The 19,815-nt window shown below is 35.0% G+C and overlaps 1 protein-coding gene across 3 annotated transcripts in view; it reads right to left on the bottom strand.

Annotated features, from left to right (window-relative positions):
- The window catches only part of LOC135584905 (uncharacterized), a 34,679-nt gene that overhangs the window by 4,874 nt on the left and 9,990 nt on the right, over nucleotides 1–19,815 (bottom strand). Inside the window, exon 5 of one of the 3 annotated variants that reach the window (XM_065190166.1) lies at nucleotides 799–1,075. The exons of 1 other annotated variant lie outside the window; for it this stretch is intronic. In XM_065190166.1, the coding sequence (XP_065046238.1) occupies nucleotides 1,069–1,075 (7 nt within the window). In that variant the 3' untranslated portion in view covers nucleotides 799–1,068. Of the gene's footprint in view, nucleotides 1–798; nucleotides 1,076–17,097; nucleotides 17,314–19,815 lie in introns of those variants that run through there. One more of the 3 variants, XM_065190165.1, reaches the window with a different exon arrangement.

The following is a 19,815-nucleotide window of genomic DNA, read 5'->3' as shown; positions in this document are numbered from 1 at the left end:
GAAGGACTGGATGGTGTTGTGGGAGACTCGGGTGATGGGATCGGCGGTGTCCTCCAGTGATGTATATTCGTTAGAGTAGGTCGCACAATAGGAGACTCAGGGTTTTGAAATAGAAAGATAGTCTCTACAAAAATAATATGATGGGATGTAAATACTTTTTGAGATTGGGGTTCGTAGCATCGAAAGGCTGTTCAAGAGAGTATCTAATGAAAACGTAAGGTTTATATTTTGATGTTATCTTATGTGAGGCATAGGGATGGAGTTATGTATAACATAAATAGCCGAACACTTTGAGTTTTTGAAGGTTTGGGGATTTGTGAAATAGTTTTTCAAATGGTGACTCGTACTGGAGGACTAGAGTGAGCAAACGATTAATGAGGTAGACGGTAGCTTGAAACGCTATAGTCCAAAAAGTTGATGGCATGGAGGCTTGATGTAGAAGTATAAGACCAGTTTCAACTATATGTTGATGTTTGCATTCAGTAGAGCCAATAAGTTGAGAAGTGTGTGGGGGTGACTTAAGGTGTTATATACCATAAGCAAAGAGGAAAGATGTGAGGGCTTGACCACCATCGGAGTAAACTGTTTTAATTGTAGACTGAAAGAAGTTCTCGACCAATATTCTAAAGTTGGTAAAGATTGTTGAAACATTAGATTTATGGTGGGGAGGGTATAACCATGTGTACTTGGTGAAATAGTCTACGAAAATAATATAAAATTTGAATTTGTCAAAAGAAGTGATTGGTGTAGGGCCCCAAACATCAGTATAAATTACTTCAAAAGGCTTAGAACAGAATATTGAGGATATTCCAAAGGAGAGTCTATGACTTTTATTACTTAAACAAGTATCACAATGAGTTATAATACTATTGGTTTTAAGCATAGGAAGAGAATAACAAGAAAGTAGTTTTTGCTGGATAGAGGATGAGGGATGACCAAGACGACGATGCCACACATCAGTTGGAGCTGCGACGGAAGAGTAGGCAGTGGGCTGGGTGATCTGTGGAACTGATGGCCACTCATAAATGTTGTCCTTACTCTAGCCTCGAACCAAGGATGCCCCCGTACTCAAATCCTTGATAAGAAAAGAGTTAGAAAAGAATTCAATTGATGTATTATTTTGTTTGCAGAATTGAGAAACAAAAATGAGATTTCGTTTGATATAAGGTGCACATAAAGCATCATCGAGCGTAAAAGTTGTATTATGTGAATTAAGCATTATGGAACCAGTATGTAATAGGAAGTCCGTTACCATCACCGATGATGATACCTTCATCTCCGCCATAGTTGTTGTGGATGGACAAGTTCTAGAGATCAGAGGTGATGCGATGAGATGTGCTAGAGTCCATAATCCAATTTTGTTTACCAGTATTCAGAGTAGTTGTAAGATTTGCGTGAGGCCAATGTGATGGAGGAGGAAGTCTAGGTCGAGTTTTTCAGACTTTTGTAGAGTGGCCAACTTTATCACACAACTAGTGGACAACTCTTTGTTGATTTGTGTGATTAGGATGCTAGGGCTGACGATAATTGTAGTAGCCACCTTGATGGTTGTGATTGAAATGTTGATGAGGTGGAGGGGGAGAGATTTGTTTAGAGCCCACAAATTCAGGAGACATGCTGGCCAAATCTTTTTTGATGGTTTTGTTGTACCGATTGCTCTTCTTCTTTGATTGTTGACTGACTTGAGCCATAATAGATGGTCCTAGCAATTTGTCCTCACGCTTGAAATATATCTCATAGTCAGTCAACTTGTCATAGAATTCTTCAAAGGACATCAATGAGTCACATGCCCATATTGTTGCTGCCAGTTTCTTATACTCATCCCTGAGGCCGTTAAGTGTATGGATAATGACTTCTTCATCACTAAGATTATGATCTATCAGGACTAAGTTATCGATGATAACTTTTATATTTTGTAGATAGTCAGCAATAGCACTTCCCTCTTATTTTGCTTGCATGAGACTCGATAGGAGACTAAGCAGGCAAGTACACGAACAATTTGCCAAGGTGGTTTGCAGCTTACACTAGGCTTCAGCAGTAGTATCACATGAAGATATGAGTGGGCAAGGGATCTAGCGATTGAAGCTTGAATTGCTTGAAGGATGAGACGATCTTGGCGTAACCATAATTTGTGGTCTGGATTTGGTACTAGATTAGGTGCTCTTGGGATATTGACCATCGTTGGTGGACAATGGAGAGAGTCATCGACGTAGCCTAATATATCATAGCTAAATAGGAGATTAGAAAATTGAGCACGCTAGGATGCGTAGTTGCCACCTTTGGATAACTTGAAGGGAATGAGAGTTGCAGCATTGATGGAAATAAGGCATGTAGAGGGAAAAGTTCTATGGTTTCCTACAGGAACAATAACTGGAGCATCAGATGTAGATGATGAGGACATGTACTAATATGAGAAAGCAAAATGGGAGTCTACAATGATTAGGTGGCTACAACTAGGTGCGGGAAGCTATACTTCTTCCTTGGAACTATTGGTGTAACGATGACAGTGATCAGGAAGAAGTGTCTATGTAAGGGATCTTCTTCCTTGGAACTATTAGTGTAACGATGATAGTGATCAGGAAGAAGTGTCCATGTAAGGGAGCTCATTGCCGCATGCTGGTCACATCCACATCAATTCACTTCTCTCTCAGTGGAGGCCCCTCCTCGTCTTTGCTGTTGCTGCTCCATTGTTTGGTGTTAGGAAGAGTACTACCCCATGTAATAGATGAGCAGGATGTAGTAGCGAAGACTGCAATTCTCGTCGCAGATCTATGAGAGATATGTAGTTCTGTGAGAAGTTACGGATTGTAGTTCTATGAAAGGCTAGGCTTCAAGCGGCGATGACAAGGTAGGCGACGATCACCTCCTATAGTGCTCCACCGTCCTAGCGATATGTGTTTTATGCGTGATGTGAATACTGGCCATATTCCCATCTTATGTTCAATAACTATAGCCATTAGCAATTATATCATATGAAAATTCATTAATGTTATTTTGTTATTTAGCCTCATCGATTCGTTCAATGATTTGAGGAATAACATCTCAAATAAGAAATGATAAAATAACATCAACCTGTACCTCCTGTAAATTAAAATTACTCTTTCTAGATTTTTAACTTTTATTGATTTCATCATTTTTTGGGAATCTTATACTATAATTAGGATAATAAAATATATATCCCTTGAATTCTTTTGGATAATCAATAAAAAACATAAAAATAGTTCTTATATTTAATTTCTTTTTAAGTGGATTGAAAACTTTTATCTCTGTAGGAAACCCCAAATATATAGATGTTTTAAATTGAATTTTCTACCAGTGTATAACTCAAATGGACTTGATAGAATCAACTTACTAAAACTCTTATTTAAGATATACATATCTATCCTGAGAACTTTAACCCACATGGACTAAGTGTCATTGACTTAGCTGGTCTTGCCTAAGTCATGCATCACCCATACATGTTTATTTATAACCTCATCAAAACCTCTCATGATCCTTTAAAGACCTACAAAAGATAAGGCAAGCTAACGGAAACGTTTAATTTGAAATCTCATAAGTGAGAGACAATACAAATTATAAACATAGAGTTTGCAAGCTATGAACGATTGCACGATAAAAGTTCCAAGGCGATCCATTATGGTCAAAAGTCTCCACAAGTGCCTACATAACACTACCGTAGAACAAGACAACAAACCAACCTTGGACAATACCTCAAAGGCCTATCGAGTCATGTGCCACCTATGTAGCTTCAACGTGTTGTGCTAATTGACACTCTACACCATTTTACGAAGCTAGAAAACCCCTAAAATAGCTATCGATGTGATCTTATGGGTAGTTTTGCCTCTACATAATAGCTGCGTACAACTTGAATTTACAAGACTAAAATGATTATAAGAACAACTAAAATAGGGCTATTAAAACTACTGCAAGCACTCTATATACTATGCAAAGCATGAACAAAATTGAAATATACGAATGTATAAAAATATTACATCGAACACATTTTGTACAGATTTATCGATGACAATAGGTATAGAGAAATAATTCATCATGCTCCTAATCATATCCATAAGAGCACGATTTTACTTTTTAATAATAAAATTATATTGTGGCACATCTGGTAAGGTATATTAAGCACAAATATCCTACTTTTCTAAGAATCTAACAAAACGACAAGGATTCTGAATTGACTCATTATATCTATCGTAAAATTCACTACTCTTATCAAATTTAATCATTTTAACTTTTTTTATCTAATTATCTCTCAAGTTTATTTATATACACCTTAAGAGTGTCAACAGTCTGAGATTTTTCATATATTAGATACACAAATCATATCTTAATAGATCATCTATAAATATGATGAAATATCTCTCTACTAAAATAAGAAGTATGAAGTAGTCCATAGATATTAGTATGAATAATCTTAAGAAGTTCTTTACTTCCTATGACATTTTTTTTTTATGTGCTTAGTTTACTTTCTTTAATGTAATTTATGTAAACATCAAAAGCAATTAAACATAAATTGTCCAAAATATTATCATTTACCAATATTTCATTTCCTTCCTTAGAAATATGCACTAAACTTCTTTATCACAAGATTGAATATTTCTCATTATTGAAACTAAGTTTCAATCCAACATTTGATTATTGGATCACAAATGTCTTTACAAACTAAAGATTCAAATTATTTTATATAAACCATAACACATAATTTTAAAATCAATCTTTATTGAATAATAAAATATACTAAGTTTACGATCATAAAAAAAGATAATATCCTACTCATCAATTCTAAATTAGAAAAACTAAATTTCTAGAAATAATATGAATATATCATATTTTTGTAACATCCATTAAATGACCTATCTTTCGGCATAGGCGATAAGTTCCTATTGCTATTACTTTCACTCTAAGACCATTCCCCATAATATATAGTGATTTCATATTAAAAGAAATCACTATATATTATTGGTAATATGTACGAATATATAAAAACATTACATCAAAAACATTTTGTATAGATTTATCGATGACATTAGGTACAGTGAAATAATTCATCATGCTCCTAATCATATCCATAAGAGCACGATTTTACTTTTTAATAATAAAATTATATTGTGGCACATCTAGTAAGGTATATTAAGCACAAATATCCTATTTTTCTAAGAATCTAACAAAACGACAAGGATTCTGAATCGACTCATTATATCGATCGTAAAATTCACTACTCTTGTCAAATTTAATCATTTTAACTTTTTTTTATCTAATTATCTCTCAAGTTTATTTATATACACCTTAAGAGTGTCAACAGTCTGAGATTTTTCATATATTAGATACACAAATCATATCTTAATAGATCATCTATAAATATGATGAAATATCTCTCTACTAAAATAAGAAGTATGAAGTGGTCCATAGATATTAGTATGAATAATCTTAAGAAGTTCTTTACTTCTTATGACATTTTTTTTTTATATGCTTAGTTTACTTTCTTTAATGTAATTTATACAAACATCAAAAGCAATGAAACATAAATTGTCCAAAATATTATTATTTACCAATATTTCATTTCCTTCCTTACAAATATGCACTAAACTTCTTTATCATAAGATTGAATATTTCTCATTATTGAAACTAAGTTTCAATCCAACATTTGATTGTTGGATCACAAATGTCTTTACAAACTAAAGATTCAAATTATTTTATATAAACCATAACACATAATTTTAAAATCAATCTTTATTGAATAATAAAATATACTAAGTTTACGATCATAAAAAAAGGATAATATCCTACTCATCAATTCTAGATTAGAAAAACCAAATTTTTAGAAATAATATGAATATATCATATTTTTGTAACATCCATTAAATGACCTATCTTTCGGCATAGGCGATAAGTTCCTATTTCTATTACTTTCACTCTAAGACCATTCCCCATAATATATAGTGATTTTAGATTAAAAGAAATCACTATATATTATTGGTAATATGATTTAAAGTACCAAAATCAATCTACCAAGTATTAAAAGGAATCTTTGTAATGTTTGATTCAAAATATATAAATATCAAATTTATATATTTCTTTTCGAATCAACTCTTATGTTTAATATAGTCCTTTTTTATATATTTTTTCTTGCAAAAAAAAACACTTTACTATAAAGACTTTTTTTTTTTCATTGGTTTGTATAGTATTTCAAGACCCAATAAATTTATTTGATAGATGTCATTTCAATCTTCTTTTCTTATTACAAACTCTTTGGGTAATAGTCAAAATATTATGAGATCATTTTTGTCTTAATTCTTCATAAACACATATTAGTCAGCTCATTCAAGTCTCATTTAATATTATTTGTATTATAGTGAATCTTGAATATGCCAAACCGAGGAGGAAGAGAATTAAGAATGAACTAAATAGAGAAAGACTAATCCACATTCATGTCTAATGCTTTAAGTTTCATAGCCTTATCAATCATACTGAGGATGTGATCCTGAATCCCTTGCGTGCTATCATATTGAGTCATAGTTAGTTTTTTATTAATATATTAACCAATAATTTATCAGTAGACTTAAATCTATCTTTTATAACTTTCAAATATTTCTATGCGCTAGTTATAGGTGGTAATAAAGTATTTATATTATCTTATAAATATTAGATTGAGCTTACTAGATCTTTCTTAGACATTCATTTCATTAATTTGTTTTATGGTACTTTCATCAATCAAGTCTCCAAGCCTTTCAACCAGTAATACTATTTCAAGATCAAACACACTCAATATGAACTACATATGCTCTAACTATTTTTAATAATTTAAACCAAAATACAAGGACATTAAAAGTATCAGAGTGAATGGAATAAAGTGCCACTATAAAATATACACCAACATTAATGTTTTAAGTTATCAAAATATGATGAATTATTAATATTATTTATATTTCACATTTTGGGGAAATATTAATATATTCAATGTTCACTCAAAATTATTTTTGGAGGACTAATAATATTTTTATGAAAGTATTGCTAGGTATACAATTCAAAACTATAAAAATATCCAAAATAGTATCATTCTAATCCATCACATAATTATTCAAAAGTTAATTTTTTGAAATTATTTAAATCTATTAATTATGTGTGCTATTATGAATATTATTTTTTCTTAATGTTATTTAGTATTAATTCTTTAATATATTTTTATAAGTTATTGGTATAAACTACTTTCACCACTACAAGACCAATATAATAATTTAAAATATAATTTAAAATATTTTAAAAATAATAAAAAATATATATATCGCACTTTATATCTTATAAACCTATTATCCGAAGCCACTTTGGCAATTGTTGGTTAAATAAAACTTAGAGATATAAATAACAAACAATATTTACAAAATATTCTTTAATCTAATTTAAATAAAAAAGTTTAAACAATAAAATAATAATCATAATAGTTATTAAATATTAATTAATGTAAAAGAAAAAACTTGTATGTTAACTATAATCATGATACAATATAAATCATATCTTTATGTGAAAAATAAATATTATTTTATAATTTTAAACATATGCACATGAATAACTACACACATATCCAAGAATAATAATTAATTTAATTATCATAAACAAAAAAATTATCAATATGTCATATAAGAAAATAAAAATATTATAATTTATATATTTTTAATTCTATAAATAACCTAAATGGGTCAATTAGTCTTATTTATTTAGACATCCCAAAATTGAGTCAAAATTGGGTTACCCGGATTAGACCCAACAGCCAAATATATCATAATTGGGTTCAATCAAAATTTTAATTTAGAAATAAATTGATAAAAAAATTGGGTTAAAATTGGGCTTCAGTGAAGTAGATCAAATTGGTCAATTTTTTAGTTATGACATAAGTCAAAAATATTTGATATATGAAGGGTAAAACTATAATTTTTTGGGACATATACTAAAAATATCTAATTTTTGAAGGGTAGAACCATCAATGGGACATCAATTGGAATTAAAAATTTTAAAAGGATAACATAGTTTTTTAATTGGTGAAAAAATCATAATCCTTTTTTTTTTCTCAACCGTCGTAACCTGCGCGAGGCCAATGGTTGCCACAATATGCAGTCCTCCATTATTTGCACGTCATCAATTCATACTCCCTTCACGACTACTTGATAACCCCTACAGTTGGCACAATCGTTGGGCAACCACAGCCTCCAATGTCTTGTCGACACCGACCATGGCCAACATATTGGGCTGGCAGCCCACAGATTCAACCTATAGTGGGCTTTAGGAACCCATAACCCACCCCCCTTTTCACCAAACCCTAAATCGAAATTAGGGGTGTGTGGTGGTTGTGAAAAGAGGAGAAAAACTAAAGCAACGAGGCAGATTTTTACAGCAACATCTTGAGTGAAAAAAGGAGGAGAAAAAGGTAGAAAAATAAGAGAAAGAAAAGGAAGAAAACAAGGACTACGTAGAGAGACTGTTCTCAATCATCTAGTTGTGTTATTATCTCAGGTTTGATCAGATCTATAGTAGATTCTTGTTGTGATTACTTGTAAAAAATTTAGATATTGTGCATAGTAACATAATCCTTGTATCCCAATTATTCTCTTGTGTTTGTTGTTAGGGTTTTGGGCAAGAGATTGAGATTTGTATATTTATTATTCTTATAATAGATTATCTCTAGTTTGCCCCATGGTTTTTACCCTTCACATTGGAGGGATTTTCCATGTAAATATTGGTGTTCTATTTGATTGTGATTCCATTTAATTTCGTTGTGTGTTATGGCCTGCTAGTATTTGTTCATATACAAAAAAGTTTATTTCTCTTTATATCCTATCAACTGGTATCAGAGTAGAGTTTTGGTGATTTAATTGTTTGTGTTTGAACATGGAGGCCGATAGTATTTCTCGCATGATTAGTTTGAATGAAAACAATTGGATGATATGAAAATCAAGAATGGAAGATCTCTTGTATAGACCTTTGCAGGGAGATAGTGCAAAGCCAGCAACTATGATAAATGATGAGTGAAAGATGTTAGATCGAAAAACAGTTGGGTTTATTTGACAGTGGCTTAATGATAATGTCTTTCACCATGTTTCTACCGAAAGTTCTACATATTCTCTTTGGAAAAAGTTGAAAGGTCTCTATGAAAGAAAAAATAGCTGGCAACAAAGCTTTCTTGATCAAAAAACTTGTGAACTTGAAATATAGAGAGGGTACTTCTATTGCTGACCATTTGAATGAAATGCAGAGTATCACTAACTAGTTATCCTCTATGAAAATGTCTTTTGATGATGAGTTGCAGACGTTGTTACTTCTCAGTTTATTGCCAAAAAGTTGGGAGACACTAGTGGTTTCCCTGAATAATTCTACACCAGATAGTGTTGTCACCATGAGTCAAGTAACAAGCAGTTTGTTGAATGAGGAGTTGAGAAGAAAGAATTCAATAATATCTCAGAATGATTCACAGACACTTATCTCAGAGAATATAGGAAGGTCAAAATCTAGAAGCAATTCACGCATAGGTAGAAGCAAGTCAAGATCAAGAAAAGATATTGTTTGCTATAACTGTGATGAGAAAGGACATTACAAAAACCAATGTAAGCAACCTAAGAAGAGCAAGAAAAAGGGAAAAAAAAGTAGAGTCTACAAAGTCAAAGGATAATATCATAACTACAATGTAGGGTGGTGATTATTTGATTTTATCTCTTTCTGATGATATTTTTTCTTGTGTGTGTCAAGATCTTGAGTGGGTGATTGACATAGCTTCTTCTTATCATGCTACACCACGGAGGGAGTTTTTTACTACCTACAAGTCTAGAAATTTTGGTGTTGTCAAGATGGGCAACTATGGCACGGCAGACATCATTGACATGAGTGATATCCATATAAAGATCAACCTTGGCTACAAGTTGATGCTTAAGGATGTGAGGCATGTGGTTGTCTTAAGATTAAATTTAATTTCAGTTAGAAGACTAGATGATGAAGACTATAATAGAAGATTTCATAAAGGGCAATGGAAGCTCAATAAGGGTTTTCTTGTTATAGCTAGTAGAAAGAAATGTCACACTTTATACAAGTTACAGGCCAAAGCTTGTGGTGAGCAGTTAAATGCTACAAAGAAAGACTTCAGCATGGAGTTGTGGCATAGGTGATTAAGACATGAGCAAGAAGGGCTGCAAGCTCTTTCTAAGAGAGAGGTATTGCTAGACCTCAGAGGTATACATCTGAACCCTTGTATTGATTGTTCGGCTGGTAAACAACATAGAGTTTTATTTGCTAGTCCTACTATGTCTAGAAATATACATGCCTTAGACCGTGTTTATACAGATATATATGGTCCTTTGAGGACAAAAACTCATAGTGGATTTGTTAATGTTCATAGTATCAATGGTACACTTTATTTTGTCACTTTTATAGATGATTTTTCCATGAAAGTTTGGACCTATGCTTTAAAGACAAAATATTAGGTTATTAATTTCTTCAAAGAGTTTCATGCCAGAGTTGAAAGGGAGACAGAAAGACAATTGAAATGCATAAGATCATATAATGGTAGTGAGTACACAGGATTATTTAATGATTATTGCAGGTCATATGACATCCAACATGAGATGACAGTTCCTGGTACACCTCAGCATAATGATATTGCAAAGAGGATGAACCGCACCATCATGGAAAAGATCAGATGTATGCTTTCACAAGCCAAGCTACCCAAAAAGTTTTGGGATGAGACTTTGAGGACTGCAGTTTATGTGATCAACTTGTCACCATGTATAGCCCTAGATGGTGATGTTGCAGAGCATGTATGGTCAGAGAAAGATATTTCCGATAGGCATTTGAGAGTATTTGGTTGTCATGCATTTGTACATGTTTTAGACAATGAGAGGTCCAAACTGGATGGTAAGACAAAATAATATATTTTTCTTGGCTACTCACATGATCATTTTGGTTATAGGCTTTGAGATCCAGAAAAACAGAAGGTGTTTAGAAGTATAGACGTAGTCTTCTTTGAGGATCAAACCTTTGAGGATTTGAAAAAGAAGGCACCAGCCAAGACTTCTGCAGAAGGATTAACAGATTGTGACCCAATTACTCCTCCAGTCTATCAGAGTGATGGGAGAGATATGCAGGAAGATGGTATAGAGCCTAATGTTGATATACCTGTATGACATGTTGAGCAAGAAGAAGTTGGAGAGCAACTTCCTATAGAACCTTAGTTGAGAAGATCTTTTAGACAATGTCAACCTTCTAGAAGATACTTTACAGATGAGTATGTGATGCTTACTAATGTAGGTGAACTAGAGAGTTATCAGGAAGCAGTTGAAAGTAAGTAGAAAAAGAATTGGTTAGTTGCTATGTAGGAAGAGATGAATGCTCTTTAGAAGAACCACACTTATGATTTGGTGCAACTACCAAAGGAAATGAATGCCTTGAAGAACAAGTGAGTTTTTAGGTTGAAGACTCAAGAATACTATTTTCAACCAAAGTACAAAGCTAAATTGGTTGTGAAAGGCTTTGGTCAAAAGAAAGGTATTGACTTTAAAGAGATTTTTTCTCCTGTTGTTAAAATGTCTTCTATTCGTGTTGCTCTTGGTATTGTTACTAGCCAAGACTTGGAGGTTGAGCAGTTAGATGTGAAGACAACTTTCCTTCATGGTGATTTAGAGGAGGAAATTTATATGAAGCAACCAGAAGGCTTCAAAGTCAAAGGTAAAGAGAACTTTGTCTGCAAGTTGAAGAAGAGCTTGTATGGGCAAAGAAAGCTCCAACATAGTGGTATAAAAAGTTCGATTCATTTATGATAAAAAATGGATATAAAAGAATAGCTTCAAATCATTGTGTGTACATCAAATGATTTGGTGAGGATTTTATTATTCTCTTACTTTATATTGATGACATGCTCATTCTTGGGAAAGATATGTCTAAAATTGATAGGTTGAAGAAGGAACTGAGTGAGTCTTTTGCAACGAAAGATATGAGGCCAGCAAAGTAAATACTAGATATGCAGATTTCCCGTGACAGAAAAACCAAGAAGATTTGGTTGTCACGGGAGAAATACATCAAGAAGGTATTGGAAAGGTTCAGTATGAGTAATGCAAAGCCAGTTGGTTCTCCTCTTGCAGGTCACTTCAAATTGTGCTCAGAACAGAGTTCGTCAAGTGATGAGGAGAAGAAAAAAATACAAAATGTTCCTTATGTTTCAACAGTTGGAAGTTTAATGTATGCAATGGTATGTATGAGGCTAGACATCACATATGCAGTGGGTGTTACTAGCAGATTTCTTGTAAATCCAGGCAAAAAGCAATGAGCAGTAGTGAAGTGGATTTTTAGATATCTCAGAGGGAGCTCTAAGATTTGTTTAAGCTTTGGAGGTGGACCACCTATATTGACAAGTTACATAGATGCAGATATGATAAGATATATAGATACGAGGAAGTCCACATCAGGTTATATACTTACTTTTGCAAGGGGAGCTGTGTCATGATGATAGAACCCTTGTATATTTTAAACTTGGGGTTGATCTCTTTAGGGGATCGACCTCCTTGAAACTCTATAGGGGTTCCTCCCTTCAAGTTGTTGCTCAAAGGCTGCAGAAAAGATTCATCTATTGCTTATGAAAAGAAGAGGAATACATGGTTATTTATAGGGCTTCTAAACCCTAAATCTTAATAAGACTCCTCCTCAAGACTCATATTCCTTTACAACTCCTAATTCTTATCTAAGAAACAACCTCCTAACCCTAGCCGGCATCTTCACCTCATTAATAGGGGGTCGGCTTAGGTAGATTTACATGAATACCCCTCTCTATTAGGATTCTCCTAGCTAGAGTCCTAACAGACCCGCCATCTTCGAATCAGATTTGTCCTCGAGGCTGAGATTCCATGAACTCTGGGAATTTGATCTTCAAGTCGTCATAGTTCTCCCAAGTGGCGCCTTTTGCTAGTAAGTTTGCCCACTATATTAGCGCTTCAGTAGTGGGTCGTCGTCATCAGGTCACAATCCGTCGATCAATAATGACACTCGACTAGGTCTGGAGTTATCCTTGGGTAGTCATATTTGGTGGATGGCTTTGGGCTGTCTCCAAGCACTTGTTCACCACTTCCTTTTGGCCATATGTTTGTGGGTGATACGCCGTACTCCTTTTCAATTTAGTTTCCTGCATCTGGAATAACTCTTTGGAAGGTGGCAACCCTTCGATGAAGTCCATGGAGATGTCAGTCCACACCGAGTCTGGTATGCGTAGTGGTTGTAGCTTCCCTGGACTTGCCACTATTTCACCCTTGTGTTGTTGACATACATCACATTGTGCCACATATTTAGCAATAATTTTTTTCATCCCTCTCCAATAAAAATTTTGCTTCACTCTTTTGTAGGTTCTCAAGAATCCGGAGTGCCCTTTGTAGCATAGATCCCTCAAATCCCAAGTGTAGAGGGCTATTGCACTTGGATCATTTTTCAATTTTTTTATGATGTTGCTGATCTCTGGATCCTTCAATAAGAAGTTTGGTTACCCATTTTTGCTGCTCAGGGGATGATATATTTTGCTCCAAAAAGTACTTGAGACTTTTATAATCGGCTTTGATTTGAAAGTGTCGCCTGATCAAGTACAGTCTCCACTTGGCCACCACATGCACAATTACAAGCATCTCCTTATTGTAAATAGTCATCTTGAGATAGGAAGGAGATAATGCCTTACTGGTATAAGTGAGGGGGAAGCCATCTTGCATTAGTACAACATTAATTTCGACTCCGGAGGCATCAGCTTCAATAACAAAAGTCTTGCCGAAGTCGGGCGCTATCGTCATTGTGGCTTTAAGTTCGTCGAAGGCAGTGGTGGCTTTGTCTAACTATTGGAAAGCATCTTTTTTTAGCAAGGAAGTAAGTGGTGCACTGATCTTTCCATAGTTTTTCATGAACTTACGGTAGTATCCTATTAAACCCAGAAAGCCATGTAGCAATTTAATGTTCCTCAAGGTCGGCCAGTTCTGCATTGCTTCAATTATGGAGGGGTCTACTGCCACACCTTCCTCTGATATGATATGCCCAAGATATTTCACCTTTTGTTGAAGAAAGCAAAAATTCGTAGAGGTCGTTGTATGTTTGAAAGGTGATTTTCGGTATGTCTTCTTCGCATACTCGTATTTGATGATACCCGGATCGAAGGTCCAGCTTTATGAAGATTCGTGCTCTCTTTCATCCAAAAATTCATCTACTACTAGAATAGGGTATTTGTCCTTGACGATGATGCCATTTAAAGCTCGGTAGTCGATGCACATCCATCAAGTTCCGTCCTTCTTGCGTACAAGTAGCAACGGTGAGGAATAGGGGCTGTAACTTGGCTGAACCACCCCTGTTTCAAGTATCACCTTTATGATATTTTTAATTTCATCCTTCTGGAGGTGAGGATATTGGTACGACCGAGTGTTCACTGGTGGCTTGCCCGGAAGGATTGGAATCCGATGGTCATGTTGCCGCGTAGGAGGAAGACAAGGTGGCTCAGCAAAAATATCGACAAATTCAACAAGCAATTTGGTGAGATTTTGATCTTCAATTTCTATTTTCTTCCCCTCGGGTTGTTGCTGGAGATACATAAAAAAGCCACCATTTACTTTATGCAAAACTTTCTCCATTCGTTAGGTCGAAACGGTGGTTACGTTGCTTCCACGCTTTTCGCGTAGGATAATCTGTTTGCCTTTACAGTAGAATTTTATAATTAATTTGGAGAAGTTCCAAGAGACATCACATAGTGTTATCAGCTATTCTATGCCAAGAATGGCCTCATAGTCATCAATTGGTAGGAGGAAGAAGTCGGTGATAATTTCTTAGTCTTGCAGTAATAGTTTCACCTGCGGACATCTTTGGTCGCACATTAGGATTCTTCCGTCGGTGACCTTTACGTCGAACTTGCTGCAACCTTCAATGTGGAGCACTATCCGAGCAACAACCTTACTGTTTAGGAAGTTATTAGTGCTACTCGTGTCGTTGAGAATAGTGATCAGTTATTGTTTAAGAAGGCCTCCAACTTTCATCGTTTGTGGATTTGAGTAGCTAGCTAATACATATATCGTAACGTCAGTCGGTTGTAGCTCTTCTTCCGCATCTTCTTCTTCATGTTCAAGGCTCTCTTCTAGATGTTTAATAACCTCTTCTTCTACTGGTTCAATCATAAGAAGTCTCTTTTTTCTACAATGATGCTCGTGACTCCACGGCTCATCGTAGTGCCAACATAACCCCTTCGCATATCGCTCCCGAAGCTCTTCTCTTGTCAACCTTTTTGGTGCAGGGACTCGGTTGATAGTAGGGGGGGCTAAGGGCTTCAATATTGCTAGTTGAGGAGTGACCCTAGTCCTCCGAGCTTCATGGTTCAATCGCTCCTCTTGAAATCGTGCGAAAGATATGGCTGTCATAAGCGTGTACGGTTGTCGCGCTTTAACTTCTCCTCGGATCTTCGGCTTCAAGCCCTCAATGAAGGTCCTCAATAGCTGTTTTTTAGACCAATCACAAGTTTAATTAGATAAACTTTCAAACCTAGTTTGGTACTCCTGAATGGTGGAGGTTTGTTGGATCTTTGCTAGTTGTCCGTCAATGTTCTTGTAATCGGTTGGTCCGAAGCGGATCAACAGTCCTTCTTTGAATTGTCGCTATGAGAGGACTCCATAAGTATGTTCAAACCATTCAAACTATTGTATGGCATCCTCTTCCAGATGTATAGCCATAATTTCTACTATAGATGCGTCCGCGGTTTTGTAGTACCGAAAATATCGCTCCACACGCGAGATCCAACCAATCGGGTCTCCTTCTTCCCATCTAGGGAAGTCCACCCTCATGCGTGGATAGTTGGGATCGGTCATAGAGCCTCCTCTCCCTTGGAAGTCATCTCTTTGGACTTCGTGCGATTGGGCAGAGCTCTCTCCTTGATGTGATTTCTTCGGGCTTGGTGGTCGGCCCAATCTGAGTTCGATAAAGAGCATCCGAATCTTATCCTTCATTCGCGCATCGAAGGCTTCGAATTTAGTATTGATTGCCTCCTCAGATGTCATAGTATATGCCTCCAAATCTGTGATATTAAGATCTCTCTTTTGTTGTCGGGTTAAAGGCATGTATAGGTTGAGAGAAGTGATGGTCGAAAGGGTTGGTGGATTGGTGGATGTAGGCGACGGTTTAGGCTTACTTTGTAGCTATTTTGGGTGCAGTGTGAGGGTGTGGTTTAGTGGAGTTTTAGGGCTGTGATGGTAGTGGATAAAGGTTAGGGAAAAAAATTTTAGATCTGTGGTAGATGGCAGCAAAGGTTTGATAGAAATAAGTGGAAGTAGCTGCAGGTATGTGTTGTCTTGTAAGAGCAGAATTGTCGTCGAAGAAATAGAGGTTTCTCAACGAAAATTTTTAGCAAAAACCAAGAGATTTGAGGAGGGAATTGACAGAAAAGTCTCAGTTTATATGATAGCAAGGATGACCAATTTAATCAAGAAAATTTTGGCAGTATAACAGCAAGGAAATTGATGCAAGTTACAATAGCAGAATTCTTGTCGGAAAATTTCAGCAGCTTGTGACGAAAATTTGTAGCAACACAAGAATATTTTTATAGATAAATTCCTCAATAGATCAATCTTAGATGGAAGCTAAGATGATCTATGAAGTATATAAGAAATTTAGTTCAAAAAGATTGCAAATAGATCAGTTAAAGCAACAATATGCGGCTAAAATTTTATGCAGCACAGATTTTTAAGTGTAGTAGATTAGACATAAGAGATTAGTAGTTTATATTGAGAATTTTTTGCAGAAACCAAAGGGAGATCTGCTGTTAGGAAGTATCAAAGCTGTCATAAAAATTTTGTAAAGATTTGAATAGAAAAAATGTAGTAGCAAGATCAAACAGACTATGCTATGCGGTTGGAATTCTGCAATGTATCTTTCGTCGTAGAGATGAAAACTTTACAACGAAAAGTTTATGCAGCAATATAGGAATAATATTTTTTTTAGATTTTTGAATAAAGATAACTAAATTGCAGCAATAGTAAGGTAGGAAACCTAAACCTGTTATAATTCACAGGGAGATCAAAGGATGATCCGCGATGGTGGAGATGACGGCAGAATTTGACGACGATCTTCTAAGCAATTATGGGAATTGCTTTGGGTGGCTGTGGAGGGCTGATGGATGGCTGTGAAAGGGCAGTGAGATGCCAAGAATGCTGCTATAATATCAGGTGATAGAACCCTTGCAGATTCTAAACTTGGGGTTGATCTCTTTAAGGGATCGGCCTCCTTGGAACTCTATAGGGGTTCTCCCTCCAAGTTACTGCTCAAAGGCTGCAGAAAAGATTCATCTATTACTTATGAAAAGAGGAGAAATACATGACTATTTATAGGGCTTCTAAACCCTAACTCCTAATAGGACTCCAACTCAAGACTCTTACTTCTAACCAATTCCTAATAGGACTCCTACTCAAGACTCCTATTCCTTTACAACTCATAATTCTTCTCTAAGAAACAACCTCCTAACTCTAGCTGGCCTCTTCACCTCTTTAATAGGGGTCAGCTTAGGTAGATTTTACATGAATGCCCCTCTCTATTAGGACTCTCCTAGCTAGAGTCCTAACATATGATAATCCAGATTGCAAAGGTGTATTGCTCTCTCCACCACAGAGGCAAAATATATTGTTGTTATAGAGGTTTGCAAAGAAATATTATGGATGAAAGAATTCTTACAAGAATTAGGGCTAAAATAGAAAAACTATGTGGTGCATTGTGATAGCCAGAGTGCCATCCATTTGTGTAAGAACCCAACTTTTCATTACAAGTCAAAGCATATAGATGTCAGATACCACTGGATTCGAAATATACTTGAAGAGAAGTAGTTGCAGCTTTAGAAAATTTATACAGATGACAACAGAGCAGACATGTTGACAAAGACTTTACCAAAAGAAAAACAGGAGATATGCTGACAGCTGGTCGGCATGGCTTCACATTGAGGAGTCTTGGGACAACCTCCCTTATGGGATGAAGGGGGAGGTTGTTGGGCTGGCAGCTTATAGATTCAGCCCATAGTGGGTCCCCCCCTTTTCACCAAACCCTAAATCCAAATTAGGGGTGTGTGGTGGCTACGTAAAGAGGAGAAAAACTACAGCAACGAGGTGGATTTTTGCAGCAGTATTTTGATTGAAAAAGGAGGAAAAGGCAGAAAAATAAGAGAAAGAAAGGAAAGAAAACAAGGACAACGTAGAGAGACTATTCTCAATCATCTAATAGTATTATCGTCTCAGATTAGATCATATCTATAGTAGATTCTTGATGTGATTACTTGGGGAGAATTTAGATATTGTGCATAGTGACATGATCCTTGTATCCCAGTTATTCTCTTGTGACTGTTGCTATGGTTTTGGGCAAGAGATTGAGATTTATATATTCATTATTCTTATAATGGATTATCTCTAGTTTGTCCCGTGGTTTTTACCCTTCACATTGGAGGGGTTTTCTACATAAATCTTGGTGTTCTATTTGATTGTGATTCTATTTAATTCCACTGTGTTATGACCTGTTAGTATTTGTTCATATATAAAAAAGTTTATTTCTATTTATATCTCATCACAACAAACATTGTCACAATAGCATTGTTGCATCCACTATTCAAAGGCAGTGCTCAATAGAGCTATGCCTTGTGCTACCACACACAATGGCATCGCTACATATGTAGCACCAACGACTAAAGACAAGTTGTCATAGCACCTAGGCTACTACACACATACAACTATCATTGTATGTAGCAATGCTGTCATCTGTGCAATCATTGCCCATGATTACGATGGCAACCAACGAAGGCTGCCATCCACAATAGTGCTATTGAAGATAGTTTGCCAATAGTAACCCACCGAACAAATATGGCAACATACTTCTATCATGATTTCACTCACGTTATATCAGTTGTGAGGAGCATAAAGGAATAGATTTAGAGATCAGACATAATACATTACAGATTAATTTAAAAATAATATTAATCCGAGATTGAAATAATAATTCAAAAGATGAAAAAATATCACATAAATAGATCTAAAATTCTTTTATGATCTAAGTTATTTTTATTTCAAAACATGACATTGATATCAATTGTAAGCATAAAAAAGTACTTATGTTATAGAAAAAACTTTAATATTAAAAACTAAAATTAAATAACCGTAAATTGAAATTTAGATATTTGTATCTTTCAATGTTATTCAGAAAACTTTTATCTAATCTATAAGCATATTGTCGTTTAATATGAAAGGTACAATGATATCGATCTAGAAGAAAAACTAAACTCGCATTCTCCTCTCTTCTTATCTTTTCACATAACACTATGAACAAGAGAATAAGAACTAAGGGGAGATGAGATAATATCCAAGTCTAGAATAAATAATTAAAAATATCATTCTCATCAAGATTATCCCTAAGTAATCCTATCATAATTATAATCAAAATTCAATTAGATCTAGAATATATTTTATCTAATTAAGAGGACCACATCTAACAAATAATTTAAATTTTTTTTCTAGAAAAATACCATAGCTTAGAATCACTCATACCATCATGCATGATTCACCCTCCTGAAAGTGTCCCCTTGCCAATGGGACATACATTGTAATCAAACTATCATCGTCGGAGGCCCATTGTCAAGTAAAGATTTGATAGAACCCTAGTAGGGTTGGGTCATACTCAACCAAAAGCAGCTAATAAAAATCATGTGAGATTATAATAAACTCCACCTAGCCGCCTCTATCCTATAAAGAAGAGTGACTATGGTTTATATTTGAGCCTTTGGGCTTCCTAGCTATTGCC

The sequence above is a fragment of the Musa acuminata genome, chromosome BXJ1-6 (genome assembly GCF_036884655.1).
Source record: "Musa acuminata AAA Group cultivar baxijiao chromosome BXJ1-6, Cavendish_Baxijiao_AAA, whole genome shotgun sequence".
Classification (NCBI taxonomy): Eukaryota; Viridiplantae; Streptophyta; class Magnoliopsida; order Zingiberales; family Musaceae; genus Musa; species Musa acuminata.
This window is presented reverse-complemented; position numbering and strand designations above follow the sequence as displayed.